The following is a 24,121-nucleotide window of genomic DNA, read 5'->3' as shown; positions in this document are numbered from 1 at the left end:
AAAGAAGGCTAATGGTATGTTGGCCTTTATTGCGAGAGGTTTCGCGTACAGGAGCAGGAATGTGCTGTTGCAATTATACAGAGCCTTGGTGAGGCCACACCTGGAATATTATGTGCAGTTTTGTTCTCCTTTTCTGAGGAAGGATGTTCTACCTCTCGAGGGAGTGCAGCGAAGGTTTACCAAGGATAGCGGGACTGTCATACGAGGAGAGATTTACTAGATTGTTCTCGCTGGAGTTCAGAAGAATGAGGGGGGATCTCAACAGGCTTATAAAATTCTAACAGGACTAGACAGAGTAGATGCAGGGAGGATGTTCCCGATGGTGGGTGTGTCCAGAACCAGGGGTAACAGTTTGAGGATTCACCCTTTCGGACAGAGATGAGGAGACATTTCTTCACCCAAAGAGTGGTGAGCCTGTGGAATTCATTACCACAGGAAATAGTCGATGCTAAAACATTGAATATATTCAAGAGGCGGCTGGATATAGCACTTGGGGCAAATGGGATCCAGGTTATGGGGAGAAAGCAGGTTTGGGTTACTGAGTTGGATGATCAGCCATGATCATGATGAATGGCGGAGCAGGCTCCAAGGGCCAAAAGACCTCCTCCTGCTTCTATCTTCTATGTATCTATGTTCCTGCCCTCACAACACACCCCAATTCATCCTGGGGGAGTGCAAATTCACATTTTCCCCTATCCTATCCAAAGCAGCCCCTCGGTATCTCTCCACAAGTAACTATTCTTCATATGCAAGTCTATCAAATTAGCAATAGGGCAACCAACCACTCATCCATCAAATATCCAGTCAACGTGGGAACATTTGTTGAATTTTCCCATCCTTAGCCCACAAACCAAACAGTAAAATCCCAAATTCGGCAACTAAACCTTGGGCCTAGTCTATATAATTTAGAATACCAGAGGGTCCTTCAACACATTATGTCACTCGCAGTAGAAACTGAGCAATTGCAGATTTTCACTAATCTATAGCAGATTTCCAATCTATGGGCAGGGCGTGATGTGACAGCCAGCATAGTATGATCGTCTTCCCACATCAGCTCAGGATTTGGGGGGGGGGGGGGGGGCGGCACAAATAATTTGGGAGTCCAGAGGCTTGTATAAATTGCTCAAGTTTCACCTTCTTAATTCATAAACTATTAAAGACCTTTGTTAACGTTCCCACCAGGTACTCCCTCTTGTTTAACCATTATTTTTCCACTTCAATTGAATACACCATAAAATAATTTGACCAAGTATTCACATGTGCATTTCCACTAGAATTCACGGAGCAGGAATCCTAGCTAATCATCCCTGGTTTAGCAGTGGGCTAAACAGCTGGCTTGTAATGCAGAACCAGGCCAGCAGCGCAGGTTCAATTCCCATACCAGCCTCCCTGAACAAGTGCCGGAATGTGGAGACTAGGGGATTTTCACAGTAACCTCATTGAAGCCTACTTGTGACAATAAGCGATTATTATTATAGTTCAGGGGCACTGAATACAAGCATGGTTCTGGTTTTTCATCCACCACAAACTATTCTTCAGATGCAAGTCTATCAAATTAGGGGTGCACATCTCCAAAAATCTGTCCTGGTCCACCCACGTCGACGCTACCACCAAGAAAGCACAACAGCGCCTATACTTCCTCAGGAAGCTAAGGAAATTCGGCATGTCCACATTGACTCTTACCAACTTTTACAGATGCACCACAGAAAGCATCCTATCTGGCTGCATCACAGCCTGGTATGGCAACTGCTCGGCCCAGGACCGCAAGAAACTTCAGAGAGTCGTGAACACCGCCCAGTCCATCACACAAACCTGCCTCCCATCCATTGACTCCCATCTACACCTCCCGCTGCCTGGGGAAAGCGGGCAGTATAATCAAAGATCCCTCCCACCCGGCTTACTCACTCTTCCAACTTCTTCCATCGGACAGGAGATACAGAAGTCCGAAAACACGCACGAACAGACTCAAAAACAGCTTCTTCCCCACTGTCACCAGACTCCTAAATGACCCTCTTATGGACTGATTTCATTAACACAGCATACACCCTGTATGCTTCATCCGATGCCAGTGCTTATGTAGTTACATTGTATATGTTGTGTTGCCCCATTATGTATTTTCTTTTATTCCCGTGTACTTAATGATCTGTTGAGCTGCGTGCAGAAAAATACTTTTCACTGTACCTCGGTACACGTGACAATAAACAAATCCAATCCAATGATGTATTGAAGCCAAAGGTACCACCCCTGCCATTACAACAGCTAACAAGCTAACAAGGAACAGATACTGAACCCAGAGCCTCCCTGGATATGAAGAGCTGAATTAGTTATTAGTTTAACTCATGGAGCCGCTGCAGCAGCCAAGGAAAAAGAAGAAAAGGTCATTAAGTCAGTTTCTGCTTCAGGATCAATCCAACCATTTAAAAATAAAATATCAATCTAAACCCATATTCAGCTACTCACTGCTGAATTAGGAACTCGTGTACCAACTGAACCACCGACAAATAGACAGAGCCCTCGGTGCATCCCATTGATTGTCAGATCCGAAACAAGAACAAGAGATTATGCCTTCATTGAAACTCTGGAAATGCACTGTGAGAATCCAATGGATGCTAGGACGACAGACAACACACAACATACTAACCAACATTTATTTCGTAGCTCCCAGTTGGCACCTGCACCATGGCGGAGGTAGGGAACACAAGGATGTGAGTGCACGATGTATCCTGTGGAGTACTCAGCTGTGACGTCTGCATATTGAGAGATGTGCCACGACCAAACACCGATCCAACAGACACAGAGTCTGCAGCAACGTTTAAAAAAAAAAAACTTAGTCATAAACTATAACATTTCAAAATAAAGATTTTCTGTTAAATACTCAACAACAGACCAAACAAGTTTCTTTCTAATGACTTCAGGATATGAATATCCAGTTCAAAAGAATTTTCAGCTCTTTGATGCAACTAATTGGCTCATATGGTTCACACCAGTGTTCAACTTGAAAAAAAGTTGAAAAAGATTATTTGCTGATAGCTTACCAGAGTTCTGCAACACATTTGCTCTTCATGTGGAGTTAAAATACTCTGAATCCCTGATTTTAATTACCAAAACTGGAAAGATTTAACAATTTCCAAATTATGCACTCATGCTGCTGTAATTTGTCAATGCTGAAGACTTCATGGCACTATTTCGAAAAAAGAGCACAGTCTTCTCCAAGCATCTTGCCCAACATTCCTGCTTTAATCACTAAAAACGAGTCATCGCTCAAGTCACTGTTTCTCAGACACGGTCATTATATAATGGCTGCTTCCATTAACAATAACTGTACTTCAAAAACAAATCACTCTTCAGATGAATGGAAACATGATAGGGTTCTCCAATAAACAAGAATTTCTCAAATACATTTATTTTTAGTATATATAATTTAGATGTTTTCTCAGAGTTTGTTCCTTTTCGCGCTCTTCGCACCTGTACACAAAGCACAGCAAAATTCAGCTTCTGTCTTCCAGACAAAGTTGCTTCAGATCCACTCTACGTTAATGTATTTTAGATTACAGCAGTGTCCAATGAAAATAAGTGGAACATTTCAATGTAGAAATTAACAGTATAACACAGATTATCTGCATGCCAAGTTAATACAGTCACACTCCCAACGTTTGCCAATTATTTTGCATCTTCAAATAGCATCTTCAGAGCAACAGTCTGTACAGATAGGAAGAGATTAACTTGCTCTCGGGCAGACTCAAGCTGATTAATCTAACAGTAAATACCACTGTTTAACATTGAAGTTGACAGTCAACAAACTAAAACCCTACTTTGGAGGGGATCAGTATCTTCAATCACAATAGGAGAACAACATCCTTAACGTTTCAGGATGAAATGAAAATGAAAATCGCTTGTCACAAGTAGGCTTCAAATGAAGTTACTGTGAAAAGCCCCTAGTCGCCACATTCCGGCGCCTGTTCGGGGAGGCTGTTACGGGAATTCCCTACTGCTGGCCAAAACTCTTCAGTATAGTGGCTATATGGGGCAAGAAATAGGAAGTAGCAGCCCAGAGTGACTTATTCACCCCTTTTCAGTGTGAAGAGGTTACTTTTCCAGTCCCATATCCCCATAACAGTGAAGGAAAAGCAGAACACTGTAAATGACAGATGCAGCCAAAATCTACCAGAACATGTTGCCCATAGTTGGACAAAAATACGGTTCACCATAAAGTCATTCTAAATTTAATTTTAATATATAGCCTAGTAGCATAGTTCCTATGATTCTTTTTGATGACACGAAACTGCTCCACCAAAATGTTTTTTAAAAAAATATTTCTTCACAAGATATAGGCATTGCTGACAACGCAACAATTATCACCCATTCTTAGCTGTCCTGAGAAAGTAGCGATGAGCCTTCTCCTTGAAATCTCTAATCCACATGCTAATGGTACCCCGTACAGTGTTATGCAGAAAATTCCAGGTTTCTGATTCAGCAACAACAATGCATATATATTCAAGTCACAACGATACAAGAGCTGGAAGGGAACTTGGAGGTGATGATGTTTGGGATTGGGCTTTTCTTGTGCTTCTTTGAAGTAAGTATCACGACTGGGAGGTGCTGTTCACATAAGCGTAGTGAGTGCTACATGATCCTGTAGATAGGAAGTATATACTGCAGCAAGTTTGCCAAGTTGGAGGCGATGGATTCCCTCCATAACTGACGCACAGTAGAAGCAGTGTCCACCATCTACAAGATGCACTGCAGCAACTCACCAAGACTCCTTCCAAACCTGTGACCTCTACCACTAGATGGTAATACTACCACCTGCATTTTCCCCTCCAAGTCACTCACCATCCTGACTTGGGTCTATATTGCCGTTCCTTTCCTGTCACTGGGTCAAAATCCTGGAACATCCATCCTAATAATGAGTGTAACCTACACCACATGTACTGCAGCAGTTCACAAATTCAAGAAAGTGGCAAAGACAATTAGAAAGGGCAATAAATGCTGACCTAGCCAATAAATCTACTCAGCTGTACTGATGCATGAAACACTTGATCTGCCTATCATGTCCTGCCACTTTTAAGGATTTGCGTATATGGACACTAAGGTCTCTGCCCATCTATACATTTCAAAATAGGTGTTATTCATAGTTTGTCTTTTCATGTTAGTTCTCCCAAAGTGCATGACCTCACTAAACATTGATCTCCATCTGCCATGTTTCTGCCCATTTCAACATCCTAAAGTCTAAAGTTATCCTCGTCACTATTTACTATGCAAACTTTAGTAGCATCGACAAGTGTTATAATACTGCTCCATACATCCAAGTCTAAGTCATTCCTTTATTAAAAAAATTATAAGATTAATAGATCCAAAACTGACCTTGAAGAACTACAAAACACCTCCCAGTCTGAAAAACATCCATTAGGTAGAGGTGGTTTAAAAAATGATTAAACGCACAAACATTTCATGTAAAATTATGAAAATAAAATATTTGCCAGAGAACTAAGAGTGGCTGTTCAAATGGAGACTTGAGATATCCAACCAGAATACACATACGACTTGTATTCTTTAACACGTTAATCATTTTTAAGAAACCATACTAACATAAAATCACATCAGTTCAAAAATACATGTTGCATCCACTGCAGATTGAAACAGATTGCTGAAAAAATACATTCCGCAAACTATTCTTACCAGGCATTATCACGAATGATCCCTGTGGCTCCATGGCAACCAAGCAAGCACTAAGGATGCTTGGAGAATCAGCTGCAGAAATACCGCACATTCTGCAAGTGTCCTTCAGGTGCCGGCTGAGGGATTGCAAAGTGCGACGACCAAGCAAGCAACTCCAGTCTGCAAGAAGTGTAAAAGATCAGCATGAGTTGGTGAGACAGCATTATCAGTATGCACTGGATTTTAAAGCACTTTTCTCCTAATGGCTTTGCCCTTAATCGTGCAACAGCCTAGAAATCACTTTTGAAAACACTGGCAGATAGGTGAATGTAAAACATTTGTGTAATATTCCTTTTTCGTCTATATTATTGTAGCTATTAATCTCCATTACTCAGTAAAGAAATCTCATATCAAAGGGCTAAATATTAATCCATTATTCTGGAATTTCTAGGCTTAGGTACAATTCAATTTCCAGTTTCCTCCCACAGTCCAAAGATGTGCAGATTAGGTGCATTGGCCATGATAAATTGTCCCCTCGCGTCCAGACATGTTATAGGGTTACAGCGATAGAGCGTGGCCGTGGGAGTGGAAATTTGTCAAGTACTCATTCAAAGGGTCGATGCAAACTCGGTGGGCCTAATGGCCACCTTCTGCACCGTAGGGATTCTATGGTTATGTTCCCAGTCAGCTGATATCAGTCCCATTACAGCCTCATTCACATAATATAGCAAAATAAAACAGTTCCTGCATTTGATCACCATCAAATGAGATCTGCTGGAGTGTACATTTTTAGAAATCAGATGGAAAGAAAATACAACACTCTGCCCTCTAACTTGCCACTTTAATCTAGACATGAACAAGGGCCATTTAATGAAGCCTGCTGATATCTACATGAACAAGGGCCATTTAATGAAGCCTGCTGATATCTACCAGGAGTTAACATGCAAGAGAGAAGGGATGGGGAACAATTGTGGCCTTCTACACATACAAGGCAAGATGGAACGCAAACAAAATCAGTGTGATAGATAGGAGTATATGTTGTATTAGAGTCATATGGCACGGAAAAAGGACCTTTGGCCCATTGCACACACACCGGTCATCAAGCACCTATCTATTCTAATCCCATTTTCCAGCACTTTGCCAGTAGCCTTGTATGCGAAGGCATTTCAAGTGCTCGTATAAATACTTCTTAAAAGTTGAGGGTTTCAGCCTCTACCACCCTTTCAGGCAGTGAGCTCCAGACTCCCACCACTCTCTGGGTGAAAAGGTTTTTCCTCATCTCTTCTAAATATCCTGCCCCTGGTTATTGACGCCTCCACAGAGGGGAAAAGTACCTTCCTGCCCACCCTATCTATGTCACTCAATGTTATACACCTCAATCAGGTCCCCCTTGAACCTTCTCTACTCTGGGAAAATCAACACCAGCCTATCCCCTCTCTCTTGGTAGAGGACAGGATCCAGGCCAGGCAACATCCTGGTGAATCTCCTCTGCAGCCTCCAGTGCAATCACTTCCTTCCTACAGTGTGGTGACCAGAACTGCACACAACACTCCAGCTGGGGCCTAACCAGCGTTTTATACAACTCCATTATAGCCTCCTTGCTCTTATATTCCATGCCTCAGTTAATAAAGGCAAGAATCCCATAAGCCTTCCTTTTTTTTTTTTTAAAAAACAATTTTATTGAGGTATTTTCGGCATATAGAAAAAGTGACATTGTACAGTACAAAAAAAAAATCAAGACACAAATTAAACATAGTGCAAACCATGGCTCTGTTCATGCAAGGACCTGCCTCAATATCCCCCTACTCTACTCTGCCCCAGCCCACCCCCACCCCACCCCCGCTGACGCTGACTTCTCTGCGAAGAAGTCAATAAATGGCTGCCACCATCGGGCGAACCCCAATAGCGAACCTCTCAAGGCGAACTTGACTTTCTCTAGGCCAAGAAAGCTCGCCATGTCCGATAGCCATACCTCAGCCCTCGGGGGGGCTTTGAGTCCCCCATAAGCCTTCTTAACCACCTTATCGATATGTCCTGCTGTCTTCAGAAATCTGTGGACATGCCACCATGTGCATGATCCTCTGTACTTCCTAAAATCCGACTATTAATTGTATATTCCCTGGTCTTGATGGTCCTCCCAAAATGCATTACCTCACTTATCATGGTTGAATTCCATTTGTCACTCTTCTGCCCATCAAACTGTCCATCTATATTGTCCTGTAATCCAAGGCCTTGCTCATCACTATTTACCACCACCAATTTTTGTGTCATCTGCAAACTTATTTATCATACCTCCAAAATTCACATCTAGATCATTAATCTACACTACAAACTGCAAGGAACTGGATCATCACTGGACATAGGCCTCCAGTCATAAAACAACCTTCAACCATCACCCTCTGTCCCCTACCACTGTCAGGTTTGGATCCAGTTTGCCAAATTGCCCTGGAGCCTATGGGCTCTTACCTTCTTCATCAGCCACCCATGTGGGACCTTGTCAAATGCCTTACTAACGTCCATGTAGGCTACATCAACCACACTACCCTCATCTACACACCTAATCGCCTCCTCAAAGAATTCAATCAATTTGTAAAACATGATCTCCCTTTGATAAAACAGTGCTGACTATCCTTGATTAATCATCGCCTCTCCAAGTGGAGATTAATTCTGTCCCTCAGAATTTTTTCCAGTACTTTCCCTGCCACTGAAGTTAGACTCACTGGCCTGCAATTTCCTCAATTGTCCCTACTTCCCTTCTTGAACAATTGCACATTTGCTGTCCTCCAGTTCTCTGGCACCTCTCCTGTGACCAGGGAAGATTTGTCCTCTCTTCGCTCTTTAATTTATTCCCCTACACTTCCTATACCCCTCAGTATCTGCCATAAGCCTCCCTTGTTTTCCTTTATCCAACCTTGGATATGCCTGGACATCCAGGGCTCTCTGGACTGGCTACTCCCACCCTTCACTATCAGGTAAACATATTGGCCCTGTTTACTTTCTGAATAAATCCCACTGATCGGATATAGATTTTCCTACAGTTAGCTGCTCCCAGTTAACTTTGGACAAATCCTGTCTTATTGAAATTATTGTTATTGAAATTGCCCCTCCCTCAATTCAGCACCCTAATTTCCGGTCTATCTTTGCCCCTTTCCATGACTACCTCAAATTCTACTGAGTTATGGTCACGGTTTCCAAAATGCCCCCCCACAGAAATTTCAACCACTTGCCGGGCTTCAATCCCCAAAACTAAATCCAGCAAACCCCCTTTCCCTTGTAGGACTTTCTGCGTATTGGCATAAAAAGCTCTCCTGGGAGCACTTTAAGAATTCCGCTCCCTCTCTCACACCTCGACTATCCCAGTTAATATTGGGGAAGTTGAAATCCCCTACTATTACTACCCGATTTTTCTTACAATTTTCAGAGATTTGCCTACACATCTGCCCTTCCATCGCTCCCTGTGGGCCTACAGTACACTCCCAGCAATGTGATCACCCCCTTTTTGTTCATTTGAGAAATCTATTAAGATATCATCCCTGATAACTGCAGTGATATTCTCCCGAATCAATAATGCAATGCCTCATCCTCTTTACTTCCCCTCTATCACGCCTGAAACTTGTATACCCCGGGAAGTTCAGCTGCCAGTCCTGCCCTTCTTTCAACTAAGTTTCTGTGATTGCAATAATGTCATAATTCTATGTGCTGATCAAGAAGCACTCTTTGAATTAATCAGTCTTGTCCATCAGGCTCCTTCCATCAAAATGCAGTTTAGCCTACCAATTCTCCCAGGTGCCTTATCGTATTCCCTTATCTGCTCTGCCCACTGGATTTGCCTGGTTTATCCTCTACATTTGAACTCCATCTTCTCATCCACTGTACTGTTACTTTGGATTCCAAAGCGAGTGCTGATCTGAAGCCTAATCACAAGCATTTTGCAATACATAGCTTTCACCCATCAATGACCGAACTCTACTTGGCCCAAAGCTCTCTCTAGTAGTGGAAAAATGTATGCGCCTTTATGAGAATGATCTGCATTAGTCAGTGCTCACATCTGGAACCAATACTTCAAGAATGATTTTCCAGTAACATACCAAGAAAACGATGAAATAAATATGCAGTGTGCCAGTTTGTAAGATGTCGCAGGAGTTCATTTGCTTTACTCATCTAAATTGTTTTACCTTTTAACTCTCCATGTCCTATCCTCCCTAGACGTCCAATAACAACCCTCCAGGGTAGTGATGTCATTTGCATGATGCCCAAACACCAGTCCCAGAGTTTTTGCAGACCCATTCTCCGGGGTGAACCTTTCCGCCTACGAGCCCTATCAGATGAAACACAAATTACCTCTTTAATAAGAACAAAAAATGTTGGGAATATTCAGCCTGTACGGAGAGAGAAACAGAGTTAACTTTTCAAGTCAATGGCCATTCTTCAGAACTGGAAAATGTTGGAGATGTAACAGGTTGTAAGTACAGAGCCAAGGAAAGGGGGAGGTGAGTACGACAAAAGGGAAGATATGTGAAAGACAGGAGGGATTATAAAACAAAAAAGGGATGACTGTTCAAGATGGTAATGGGACAAAACAAAAGAAAAAAATGGGTCTAGAGGTGTGAGCATAAAAAATCATCACTAACACCTACAGTCCAAAAATTGGGGAAGGAGGTTATAATCTGAAATTGTTGAACTCGGCTGTAAAGTATCTAATCAAAAGATGAGGTGTTGTTGTTCCTAGAGATTGGGCTGCAGTTTCCTGGAACAGCGTTGGAAGCCAAGGGCAGAGAGGTTGGAGGAGGAGAATTAAAATTACATACAACCAGAGGTTGAAATGATTTTGAATCTACAAAAAAAAGTAGACAGCCCTGCCAGAGAAAACCTTCTCAAGCCCAGAAGCATCTAAGCGAAAGTTTGAACTCCTTTGAACAACTTTAAATGAAAACCATCCTAGTGCATCAGAGATCCTCTACCCTTTTTATTTAAAAAATAAATAAATTTAGAGTACCCAATTCATTTATTCCAATTAAGGGGCAATTTAGCATGGCCAATTCACCTAGCCTGCACATCTTTGGGTTGTGGGGGCGAAACCCATGCAAACACAGGGAGAATGTGCAAACTCCACACGGACAGTGACCCAAAGGCATGATCGAACCTGGGACCTCAGCGCCGTGAACTGTTGAATAATAAAAGGTTATGTGTGTTAAAATTTACAAACCTCAGCCAAGGTCCTCAGGTATTTTAAAATAACATCTAAATTCACTTGTGTTGCAAATCCTGGTCAAATGGAGCTAGAATTGACCAGTTCAGGGAGTCATGACAATGGGAAGTGTCTTGGGAAAGGAAGGGATTTGAAGAAAGGACCAGTGTGTCGCTACTAACTACCACTAACAAAAACTGCCAAGAAAATAGCTCAGGATGAAGCATCAACGACAATGAGCTTAGGACTTGCCTTCGAGCAGAGCACACAACATGATGAAGTCCCATGAAAAGGCAAGAATAGCTATGGCCCATACTGATTCTTGTAGAAGCACCTTTAGTTTGGAGGAACTGAGTGGCATCAAAAGGAGAAGTTGTTCAATTTGGGAACAACTTCATCCAGGTTGAGGAGGGAAGTGACAAATGGGGATTGGTTGGGCCTCCATTCAAGGAAGAAATGGAAAGCCTTCATGCTGCTATGGTTGAGTAAGGTGATGGGTGTCCATGGTGAAAAGGAATTGTTTAGTGCTTGGAAGCTGTAAAATTGGCAAAGGGCATCAGAAGAGATGCAAGTGGAAAGAAACTGAAAGTATGAACATGCATATTAGGAGCAGTAGGCCACTCGGCCCTCTTGGATGCTCTGCCATTTACTAAGATCATGGTTGATCTGACTGCAACCTCAACTCCACATTCCCACCTACCCTTATAACCCTTCACCGCCTTGCTCAGCAAGAATCTGTCGACCCTGCTTCAAAAATATTGAAAGACTTCGCTTCCACTGCCTTTTGAGGAAGAGAGAGCTCCAAATATTCAGGATCCTCGAGAGAAAGAAATTCTCATCTTGGGTCTTAAATGGGCGAACCCTTTATTTTTAAGGGGCAACCATAGTTCTCGTTTCTCCCACAAGCGGAAACATCCACCTTGTCAAGGCCCCTCAAGAACTTATACAGTTCAGTTAATAGAGTAAATAGAAGCAGAGATAAGTTCCATGGGGCAAAAATGCATCCACCTCACCCATTTTCTCAGCACCTGCCTGATACAGATTAAAATAATTCCCCCTTTGCTCCTTGCCTGGAATTAGTCGATCTAAAGACACTATCATTTGCATGAGTTAGCGGGAAAACACCCAGACCCGAGAAAGATCAACGTTAAGTTTGAATATTTTGCAACATTTGGTCAGAAAATCTAACAGTTCCAGCCTTGGCTTATAAATAAGGGCCACTTGGGCAAGGTACAAAGGGATCTAACTGGAGCCCATGGAAGAGTAATACCAACTATGAAGTAATTCCGGCCTTGAGGTGAAAGAAAAAGGGTACACAAGATGAAAAAGTCTGAGATATAAGCAGAACACAGCAGCACACATGAATACCAATTAGCTGAATTACAAAATAGAATAGCAACAATTCTCCTAAATGCTGACTAACGACAGCACTATCAAATGGGTGGGGGAAAAAAACTAGATTCAATGGTAAGAAAGTAACTGGATGCCCTAAAAATGGTTTAATGTTGCTTTTTTTCTTACCATTAACTTCCCCCCACCCACCCCCCAAATGATTTTTCTGACCATATACTTTTGTTAGTCCTTCACATGCAGTGCAAAAAGCAGATGTTAACATGGCAAACCAAAGTGAGTTGTTTGTGGTGCATCCAGGGGAGCAGAGCAGAGAAATAGAGGACTTACCGCTGAGGAAGGTAACAAGGGACTTCCGGTACTTGGGGATCCAGATAGCCAAGAATTGGGGTACATTGCATAGGATAAATTTAACGCGGTTGGTGGAACAGATGGAGGAGGACTTTAAGAGATGGGACATGGTATCCCTGTCACTGGCAGGGAGGGTGCAGGCGGTTAAAATGGTGGTCCTCCCGAGATTCCTCTTTGTGTTTCAGTGCCTCCCGGTGGTGATCACGAAGGCTTTTTTCAAAAGGATTGAGAAGAGTATCATGAGTTGTGTGTGGGCCGGGAAGACCCCGAGAGTGAGGAAGGGATTTTTGCAGCGTAGTAGGGATTAGGGGGGGGGGGGGCTGGCACTACCGAGCCTAAGTGAGTACTACTGGGCCGCCAATATCTCAATGGTATGTAAGTGGATGGGAGAAGAGGAGGGAGCGGCGTGGAAGAGATTGGAGAAGGCGTCCTGCAGGGGGACTAGCCTACAAGCTATGGTGACGGCGCCGTTGCCGTTCTCACCGAAGAAATACACCACAAGCCCGGTGGTGGTGGCTACTCTGAAAATTTGGGGGCAGTGGAGACGGCATAGGGGAAAGACGGGAGCCTCGGTGTGGTCCCCAATAAGAAATAACCATAGGTTTGCTCCGGGGAGAATGGATGGAGGATTTGGAACATGGCAAAGAGCAGGAGTAACACAATTGAGAGATCTGTTTGTAGATGGGACGTTTGCAAGTCTGGGAGCGCTGACCGAAAAATATGGGTTGCCCCAAGGGAATGCATTCCAGTATATGCAACTGAGGGCTTTTGCGAGGCAACAGGTGAGGGAATTCCCGCAGCTCCCGACGCAGGAGGTGCAGGACAGAGTGATCTCAAAGACATGGGTGGGGGACGGTAAGGTATCAGACATATATAGGGAAATGAGGGACGAGGGGGAGATCATGGTAGATGAGCTGAAAGGAAAATGGGAAGAAGAGCTGGGGAGGAGATTGAGGAGGGGCTGTGGGCTGATGCCCTAAGTAGGGTAAACTCATAGTCCTCGTGTGCCAGGCTAAGCCTGATACAATTTAAGGTGTTACACAGGGCGCATATGACTGGAGCACGGCTCAGTAAATTTTTTGGAGTAGAGGATAGGTGTGCGAGATGCTCGAGAAGCCCAGCGAATCACACCCACATGTTCTGGTCATGTCCGGCACTACAGGGGTTTTGGGTGGGGGTGACAAAGATGCTTTCGAAGGTGGTGGGGGTCCAGGTCGAACCAAGCTGGGGGTTGGCTATACTCGGGATTGCAGAAGAGCCGGGAGTGCAGGAGGCGAAAGAGGCTGATGTTTTGGCCTTTGCGTCCCTAGTAGCCCGGCGCAGGATACTGTTGATGTGGAAGGAAGCCAAGCCCCCGGGTGTGGAGACCTGGATAAATGACATAAAGCTGGAACGGATTAAGTTCGTCCTAAGGGGATCGGCTCAAGGGTTCACCAGGCGGTGGCAACCGTTCGTCGAATACCTCACAGAAAGATAGAGGGAATGGAAAAGAAGAAGACAGCAGCAGCAACCCGGGGGGGGGGGGGGGGGGGGGGGGGGGGGGGAGGAGGAGGAGGAACCAGAAGGACTCTCAGGGATGTTAGTGTATAAGTATAATATGTATAGGTTGTTGTTATAGGTAATTGTATACTGGACTGCTGAATTGTATTTTTGGAGAGTATTTATTTGGGACAAGGCAGTTGCCATTTAGTTTTGTTTTTTAATTTTGATGTTGTTTATATATTATTTATTTCTTGTTTAAAAAACTGGCCATTGTTATTTATATTGTTATATTACTGTGTAAAAGATACACAATGTACTGTTATGGTTGGCCAAAAATTTTGAATAAAATATATTTTTTTAAAAGAACATGGCAAACCACCCAAAAAATAAATAATCTTGAAGACTGGTGCAAGTCTGCTACATGATACCTGCACCCGAGGTGGTGCCAACACTTCTTAAGGCCACACAGAGGTTTGTGTGTCCTATCAGGGACCTGTTGCAATTGCAAGTACTTTGTACATGACTTTCCATGTGTTACCAGAATATGTCTCTAATGCCTGATTAACTTTATTCAATGTACAGCATCTATATCTCCTAATATTTTTCTGTGAAAACAGATTGGAGGGTACACCTGGTCTAATTAGAATTGTCTGTTCATTTCTGTAAACAACTGCCAGTCTGGATTGCAAGCAATTTTAAGACTAACTTTTTGACTAGACTGGGAAATTAGCCTATATTTTGATGCTTTCCCGATGTCTACATACCTGTTTGGTACATCTACATTAATAACACAGGTTTCCAGCAATTCTCCATAGAGATCTGTACATGTTCCAAGCAACCACCTCTGATCATGTGACAAGCAATAGCCAACAAAAAGAACATTGTACTTCTGGCTAGCCTCTCCAAATGTCTCTCCCAGCTCAGTCTGCTTATCCTTCACTGGAGCCAAGATAAATGGTGGGCTATAAATCCGTAAATGCTCTGGTCTCTGTAGCAAAAAGAAAAAGACAAGTTCAGAATTAGGTCACATTTTAAACATTTCAGCTCCACAGTAGTCCAGTGAGTAATTGCACCTGTTGGTGTGGCACTGGTCTATAACAGGGAGGTCTGAGGCTCTATCCCAGTATTATGCATAATGCAGGTTCAATAGATATCTCAAGAGTCATCTGACTTCCCTATGTTTTGACAGGGATTAAAGTTTCACTGGGGATTTACATGTTAAGGACATTCACTCTGGTTATAGCATTTATTAGAAAATTACAATTGTTCAGTACTTAGGCTGAACCTGCAGGTGGCGCCCAGTAGAAAGAGTAGATACCACTAGGTCTTGAGCTGCACAATAGCATTCGAACCTCCTCAGTACCAGTAAGCCATCAGTGTGACAGTGTCATATGGTAACAGTCTTGACCAGTGGGACTTAAATTGAGATTAGTGGTGAGTGCTGCCAGTTGAGTTGGTGGCATGCTTTGCTGATTTAGATTCCATTCCCAGTCTCTGGTTGGGTACTGATATCAGCAGGTAGGCATTATTTTTGCTCTTGGTATCTATGGATACCTATGCATAGGCAGTATTAGCAAGATTCACGCTGTGCTCGAATCCAATGGAGATATATTCTAGATCAAAACTTTGTCTTTTCTTGGTAATCTCCGTTTTCATGTGGCTTTCCCTGATCACACTACAAGCAGGTTAAGCAAAATACTATTCCCTCAGAGCCAGAGACCCCAAAGCTAATTGATGCAATCCTGAGTGCTGAGGTGACGATCCCTTCATTCAGGTTTTGTGCCCATCTTTTACTGATTAGGGTAATTATAATATTTACAAAACCTGAAACAAGTTAAATGGGGTTGAGGCAGCCATATTCTTTCCTCAAGGTGGATCAGAAATCAGAGCATAAAAAGACTTTACCTGCTGGCATCTCTCTTTTTAAGCCTAGCATCCCAAAAATGCTAAGCAAACGTTTAATCAGGGCCATATCACTCTGGCCTCAGAGAGAATCTACATAACCCATTTCATACAGGAAGCCATCAAAATAAAAAGAGGCAATGTAGGAACAATAAATTCAATGCTAGAGTTGGGGGAAAGCAATAAATATATATTCATGGTGCCACACTGACTCCAGGGGAAATGCCACCAATCAGAAGTGGACCAGAAGCATGGAGAATGTAGAATGAAGAGTTCTTTTAAAAAATAGACAGACGCATGACTTACATCTGGACTCTTTAAGGTGCTGTCTAAGGCCAATCCTGGGCCAAAGCCAGTCAGTGCTTTGACATAGGTGGAGGGTGGTAAAGATCTCCGACATTGAGTGAACACAGAAAATGCCAATGATTTAAGGTGCTGGGAATACAGGTGCCGGTCATCATTTTTCACAGGTTGCAATAGATATTGACATGGAACAATCTGTGAAGGAAAAAAACAATTTTTTTTTAAAATGGTGAACCTAGTTCGTTTAGTTCAAGTCTCAAACGAGTAAGCCTCATTAAAATCTAATATTTGGAAACATTCCAGCTTCAATAAGATGCACCAAGCTCTGGTTAATATTTAAGCTGGAATAGCTAGCCATTTCCAATACCACTCCTGGTGTATGCAAGAGAAATAGAAGGGGATGAGGCTTTTCAGTTCTTTCATCTGAGGGGAGAAAGAAGGACCATTCCACAGAGACTGGAAACTCATTTCCACATTACAACAATGACTACATTTCCAAAGTACTTCACCAGCTGTAGAAACACTTTCAGGTGTTGTGGGATTGTAAAAGGTGCTACCGAAATTCAAGTCATTCTTTAATCTTTGATGTCTTTGTACTATTCTGTAACGCACTAGCTCAGAACAGCAAGTAACGATGATGAGGAAACTATCACTCCCTCCAGGGAAGGAGCATTTATGCCGTGATGTTCCACAGTACTAGACATTCTTCAGCTTTTGCCCAAACAGCATTTCTTTGCTGTGTCCAAGTTTGCAGACGACACTAAGATAAGTGGTAAAGCAAAAAGTGCAGAGGATACTGGAAGTCTGCAGAGGGATTTGGATAGGCTAAGTGAATGGGCTAGGGTCTGGCAGATGGAATACAATGTTGACAAATGAGAGGTTATCCATTTTGGTAGGAATAACAGCAAAAGGGATTATTATTTAAATGATAAAATATTAAAACATGCTGCTGTGCAGCGAGACCTGGGTGTGCTAGTGCATGAGTCGCAAAAAGTTGGTTTTCAGGTGCAACAGGTGATTAAGGCGGCAAATTGAATTTTGTCCTTCATTGCTAGAGGGATGGAGTTTAAGACTAGGGAGGTGCTGCTGCAATTGTATAAGGTGTTAGTGAGGCCACACCTGGAGTATTGTGTTCAGTTTTGGTCTCCTTACTTGAGAAAGGACGTACTGGCACTGGAGGGCGTGCAGAGGAGATTCACTGGGTTAATCCCAGAGCTGAAGGGGTTGGATTACGAGGAGAGGTTGAATAGACTGGGACTGTACTCGTTGGAATTTAGAAGGATGAGGGAGGGATCTTATAGAAGCATATAAGATTATGAAGGGAATAGATAGGATAGATGCGGGCAGGTTGTTTCCACTGGCGGGTGAAAGCAGAACTAGGGGGCATCGCCTCAAAATAAGGGGAAGTAGATTTAGGACTGAGTTTAGGAGGAACTTATTCACCCAAAGGGCTGTGAATCTATGGAATTCCTTGCCCAGTGAAGCAGTAGAGGCTCCTTCATTAAATGTTTTTAAGATAAAGATAGATAGTTTTTTGAAGAATAAAGGGATTAAGGGACCGAAAAGTGGAGCTGAGTCCACAAAAGATCAGCCATGATCTCATTGAAGCAGGCTCGAGGGGCCAGATGGCCTACTCCTGCTCCTAGTTCTTATGTTCTTTATCAAACAGCTTCAGAAACAAGTCACAACAGCTGTGACCAATGCGACAAAAGAAGCAACACAAAGAAAGGCACAGAGGCCAAAGCCAACCCAAGGCTTCATACTTGGCCCTTCAAACATTGGAAACTGGATAACAAATCAGAACCAGACACCACAGCCAGTCTATCTATTTCCTCCTGCCCTCTAACCAGAACTATCACAAGATAATCGGTGTTGGAGTATCAATTATTTTGTAAAAATTAATGCAATAAAAAGCAGGGTATATAGAAGAAAAAATGACATGGGGCCTAATCTTACATGGGGTGGCAATCAACAGTGGATTGCCACTCACTCCTTTTCAGTTACCTTAGTCTAGAGCTGCACATTTCTCACCCAGGCTTCTAACCTGGGTCTGCTGAGAAATGTGATCACAGGTGCCCCTGGAGTTGCACGGTGCAGGGGATCATCGGGGGCGTGAAGCCACGCTTCATTTTGTAGCACTAGTTGTTGTACACCAGTAAGTTTAAAGGTCCAAGCCACTTTGACACAAGTAAAGGTGAGTGTGCAAGGTCATTGGGGTGTTGGGGTGGGAGGGGCATGTCCCCAGCATATCTTTCAGGGTATCTGTGGGGTACAAGCCTCCGGAGAATGGAAGATCTCGGCTATAGAGAAATGGATAAAGTGAACAGCCAAAACCAGAAAAGTTTCATTAAGGGTCGGCAATTATTGGTCAATGTGTGGCAGTTATTTATTAATTTTTTTACAAAATATATTTTATTCCAAACACAATCAACGAATCATAATCATCTAAAGACACAACCAAATTACAAACGGTATTTCCCCCCTCCCCTTTTTTTAATCCCCTGAAAGAACACAAGACTCCCACAAACACCCAAACAGCAGATCTTCTGCTGCGCCCAGTGCCTTGGTCTGGCTGGGTGACCTCATAGAATTTTTACATCTGACACGGTCAATTACACAGTCAGAGTCAGTCGAGGGGTTTTACTCGAGATAGCGGCTGTTCATTTCCTACTTTAACTAATTAATCATCAGCAGCTGTTAGTGGGTGGCAGGGTTAGTTCTCATTGTTGGGTAAAGAGTGTTTCTCTCCTGGTGGGCTTCATATTTACTTTACAGATAGTAAAAGTTTCTACAAATATATAAAACAAAAAAAAAAAGAGTGGCTAAGGTAAATATTGGTCCTTTAGAGGATGAGAAGGGAGAATTAATAATGGGAGATGAGGAAATGGCTGAGGAACTGAACAGGTTTTTTGGGGTCGGTCTTCACAGTGGAAGACACAAATAACATGCCAGTGACTGATAAAAATGAGGCTATGACGTGAGGACCTTGAGAGGATTGTTATCACTAAGGAAGTAGTGATGGGCAAGATAATGGGGCTAAAGGTAGACAAGTCTCCTGGCCTTGATGGAATGCATCCCAGAGTGCTAAAAGAGATGGCTAGGGAAATTGCAAATGCACTAGTGATAATTTACCCAAATTCACTAGACTCTGGGGTGGTTCTGGCGGATTGGAAATTAGCAAACATGACACCACTGTTTAAAAAAAGAGGTAGGCAGAAAGCGGGTAATTATAGGCCAGTGAGCTTAACTTTGGTAGTAGGGAAGATGCTGGAATCTATCAAGGAAGAAATAGCGAGGCATCTGGAGGGAAATTGTCCCATTGGGCAGGCGCAGCATGGGTTCATAAAGGGCAGGTCGTGCCTAACTAATTTAGTGGAATTTTTTGAGGACATTACCCGTGTGGTAGATTAACGGGGAGCCAAAGGATGTGGTATATCTGGATTTCCAGAATGCCTTTGACAAGGTGCCACACAAAAGGTTCCTGCATAAGATAAAAATGCATGGCATTAAGGGTAAAGTAGTAGCATGGGTAGAGGGTTGGTTAATTAATAGAAAGCAAAGAGTGGGGATTAAAGGGTGTTTGCCTGGTTGGCAATCAGTAGCTAGTGGTGTCCCTCAGGGATCAGTATTGGGCCCACAATTGTTCACAATTTACATAGATGATTTGGAATTGGGGACCAAGGGCAATGTGTCCAAGTTTGCAGGCGACACTAAGATGAGTGGTAAAGCAAAAAGTGCAGAGGATACTGGAAGTCTGCAGAGGGATTTGGATAGTCTAAGTGAATGGGCTAGGGTCTGGCAGCTGGAATACAATGTTGACAAATGTGAGGTTATCCATTTTGGTAGGAATAACAGCAAAAGGGATTATTATTTAAATGATAAAATATTAAAACATGCTGCTGTGCAGAGAGACCTGGGTGTGCTAGTGCAAGAGTCGCAAAACGTTGGTTTACAGGTGCGACAGGTGATTAAGGCGGCAAATGGAATTTTGTCCTCCATTGCTAGAGGGATGGAGTTTCAGACGAGAGAGGTTATGCTGCAATTGTATAAGGTGTTAGTGAGGCCACGCCTGGGAGTAGTGTGTTCAGTTTTGGTCTCCTTACTTGAGAAAGGACGTACTGGCACTGGAGGGTGTGCAGAGGAGATGCACTAGGTTAATCCCAGAGCTGACGGGTTTGGATTACGAGGAGAGGTTGAGTAGACTGGCACTGGAGTCGTTGGAATTTAGAAGGATGAGGGGGGGGGGATCTTATAGAAACATATAAAATTATGACGGGAATAGCTGGGATAGATGCGGGCAGGTTGTTTCCACTGGCGGGTGAAAGCAGAACTAGGGAGCATAGCCTCAAAATAAGGGGAAGTAGATTTAGGACTGAGTTTAGGAGAAACTTATTCACCCAAAGGGTTGTGAATCTATGGAATTCCTTGCCCAGTGAAGCAGTAGAGGCTCATTCATTAAATGTTTTTAAGATAAAGATAGATAGTTTTTTGAAGAATAAAGGGATTAAGGGTTATGGTGTTCGGGCCGGAAAGTGGAGCTGAGTCCACAAAAGATCAGCCATGATCTCATTGAATGACGGAGCAGGCTCGAGGGGCCAGATGGCCTACTCCTGCTCCTAGTTCTTATGTTCTTATGTTTGGTTGGGGTTCTGTTTTTTCTAATATTGCATTTTTTTAACATCTGTTTTCCATGTTGTGTGTTTTGCTTGTTATACATGAAAATTCTTTCATAAAAGTATTTTTAAGCAATGACTAGGTTAGGTGTACATAAAGGGTGTCATGTGATGTTTGGGGATAACCTCTTGCTTGAAACTAGAAATTTATAGCAATCCTGACTAATTCAGAATGATTAAACAAAACTTACAGTTTAACATATCGAGTCTGTGGAATATACAGTTTAACAATAAGAGATAGGAAAAGAATAATTCAAAATGACTGGAATGTTTGCATATTTTTGAGTGCATTACCACATTCTGATTGCAATTGCAATTGTGTTACCAAAGATCAATTTAGACTCCAAATCACCGACAGGCCTTAGACTTTGTTAATTGTAGTTCAAGGTGTAGCTATTGCGCATTGATTGTCTATTGATGCAATTATAAATGGTGTATTGATCATATTAGGAATGGTGCAAGTCAAATGCCTTTACAAACTATGGAAGAGCAATCCTGGATACCAGAGCCAGAAAGGGCCCAGCACACAGCTGCACAGGTTCACAGAAGGAGGACAGCGGCGCAGTGGTTAGCACTGCTGCCCCACAGCCCTGAGGACCCAGGTTCGATCCCGGCCCCGGGTCACTGCCCGTGTGGAGGTTGCACATTCTCCCGGTGTCTGCATGGGTCTCACCCCCACAATCCAAAGATGTGCAGGCTAGGTGGATTGGCCACGCTAAATTGCCCCTTAATTGGAAAATAAACGAATTGGGTACTCTTTAAGTTTTATTCTTTTTAAAAACAGAAGAAGGAAAACAGAAGAAAAATAGTCATGCCAGAATTAGCGTCGACCTGTGTCTGAGCTGTTTTGGAGTGTAACGACAATGTGAGACGTGTATCACCAGATTGTTAAATATTGCTTTATTTCTCAATAAATCCTCAAATTCTTACACGTAAACTACCGTCTGCCAATTTTCTGTCTTGTCAAGGCCCAAATAAAATCCAACAATGTGCATGTTAGGTGAATTGGCCATGATAAATAGACCCTTAGTATTCAAAGATGTGCAGGAATGGTAGGGTTACGGGGACAGGGCAGAGGAGTGGGCCTAGGTATGGTACTCTCTCGGAGGGTCGGTGCAGACTTGATGGGCCGAATGGCCTCCTTCTGCACTGCAGGGATTCTATGAAATAAAGGTTTAAGCAACTGACAGAACATTAAAATGAGGTTATCCATTCAATACTAAAAAATGATAGATCTGAGTGGAACAAAGCTTGAAAGCAATTTAGGAATTCACAAACACAGGTCGCTAAAATGGAGTTCTGATGGAAGGCCATAGACCTGAAATGTTGGACAGGATTTCCCACCTTGTGCCCAAAGAGTCAGTGGGGAAAGTACCCTTGCCAATCAGAGCAACCCTACTGCCATTTATCACTTCAAAGGTCTTTAACTGGTTGGAGATGAAACTTTGCCCCTCAGTCCCCCATCCCCCACAAAAAAGGCCTCTATTTGGGCAAAGGGAGGAAGGCTGCCCTAGTCCCCACCCAACTGACTAAAACTTGCAGATAGGTCAAGGGGGGTGAGAGGATAGTGAGAACTCCACCTAGAAAATTTTACACACCCACCTCCCACCTGTAAACCCGCCAGTAGGAACCAGAAAATTCTGAATGTTAACTTAGTGTTTCTCATTCTACAAATACTTCCCAGCATTTTCTGTTTTTATTTTAGATTTTCAAAGCCTGCACCATTTTGCTCTTCTACACAAAAATAATCAAAAAGGCGAATAGAATGTTATATGACTATAAAGGGCTCCAACATAAAAGGGGAGGCAGTTTTGACAGTTATACAAAGCCCTGGTTAGTAAAATCTGGAGTATGGTGTCATATCATATCTTAGAAATGATACACGGACAGCACATATTCACAAGAATGTTACCAAGGATCTAAAAGGAGAGATTACATAAACCAGTCCCGTATTCCCTTGAATAGATGGTGAAGGGGTGAAATGATAGAGGTCTTTTAAAGGAATTGATAGGGAAACAACCTCTGCTTGTGGGGGAATTTAGGAAAAAGGGGACATTATCTTAAAATAATGGACCAGGCCGTTCAGGAGGGAAATCAGTAAGCACTTCCTCATGCAAAGGAAGGTAAACGTGTGGAACTCCCAGAAAAAAACAATCGGAAAATGTTGCAGTTCAATTGGCCATTTTACGATTTGTGATGAACAGATTGTTTGCGAGTTAAAGGGTATTAAAAGATATGGAGCCAAATCACACAAAATGGTCAAGATCCCACTGAATGGCGGAACAGGTTAAAGCAGCTGAACAGTCTATCATGTTACAATGTTCCTTTTGCACTTCGAAATTCTGACAACCAATTTGCACTTTGCAACAATCCAATTTGATGTTGCTCGGTCTTCACTTTGGAGTTACTCGATTGAATATGATGTATTGAATGTGGAAACAAGATCAGATGAACATCTCATTCTCTGCAGAATCAACCAAATAATTATAGCAAATGATGAACACCATTTTCTTGTGCTTTTGGATAGTTTTTGCTCAGTCACAACATACTGCAGCATCTTGTGACCTTAAGTAGCAGCATCTTGTGACCTTAAGTAGCAACACTTTGGCCTCTGTTAAGCCCAAGTTAGACACTAGGAGTGGACTTGTCCCAGTTCTCCAAATAAGGAAGTACAACTTCTTTAAATGGTGCTCTGCTAATTGACTCAACTGGGTCTATCAATATGTTTCAGGCAAAATAAGCTTCTTATGCTACATGTCACAGCCAAGTAGCATTATTGAAACATATTTTAACACAATGCTCCTATTTACAACCCCCTGCCTCACCCACCATCCCACCCAAATTAAAGGATCCACTGAAGTGAGTATACTGGATGTTAGTATTTAATTGCAACGCCACAAATCATAGAGTTCTGATCAAACGTTAAGCATCTGAACTAACAAGAGTCAGCCACTCTTGTCCTCAGGCTGGCTGGTACTGGCACAGGAACAGTTTGGTTACAAACACAAACATGCGCACACACATCCTTTATTTTGTTCAGATTATGGTGCGCAAAGACTACAAGAGATCAAAACAAACAGATCATGTATGCACAAGCTGGGAAAACACTGTTCAAACAAGTGGCTCACTCCAAACATTTCCTTCTTAACCAAATAGACACTTTTATATTAATTGTGATATCACAGCAGTTCCAAATACTGAAATACATACAAAC

At 42.7% G+C, this 24,121-nt stretch overlaps 1 protein-coding gene across 1 annotated transcript in view; it reads right to left on the bottom strand.

The window, feature by feature from the left end:
• The window catches only part of med13a (mediator complex subunit 13a), a 214,355-nt gene that overhangs the window by 15,151 nt on the left and 175,083 nt on the right, over positions 1–24,121 (bottom strand). Inside the window, 5 exon segments of the mRNA XM_072469928.1 lie at positions 2,642–2,800; positions 5,680–5,838; positions 9,834–9,976; positions 14,794–15,017; positions 16,238–16,429. Coding sequence (XP_072326029.1) covers positions 2,642–2,800; positions 5,680–5,838; positions 9,834–9,976; positions 14,794–15,017; positions 16,238–16,429 — 877 coding nt within the window.

This window comes from Scyliorhinus torazame, chromosome 12 (genome assembly GCF_047496885.1).
Source record: "Scyliorhinus torazame isolate Kashiwa2021f chromosome 12, sScyTor2.1, whole genome shotgun sequence".
NCBI lineage: Eukaryota > Metazoa > Chordata > Chondrichthyes > Carcharhiniformes > Scyliorhinidae > Scyliorhinus > Scyliorhinus torazame.
This window is presented reverse-complemented; position numbering and strand designations above follow the sequence as displayed.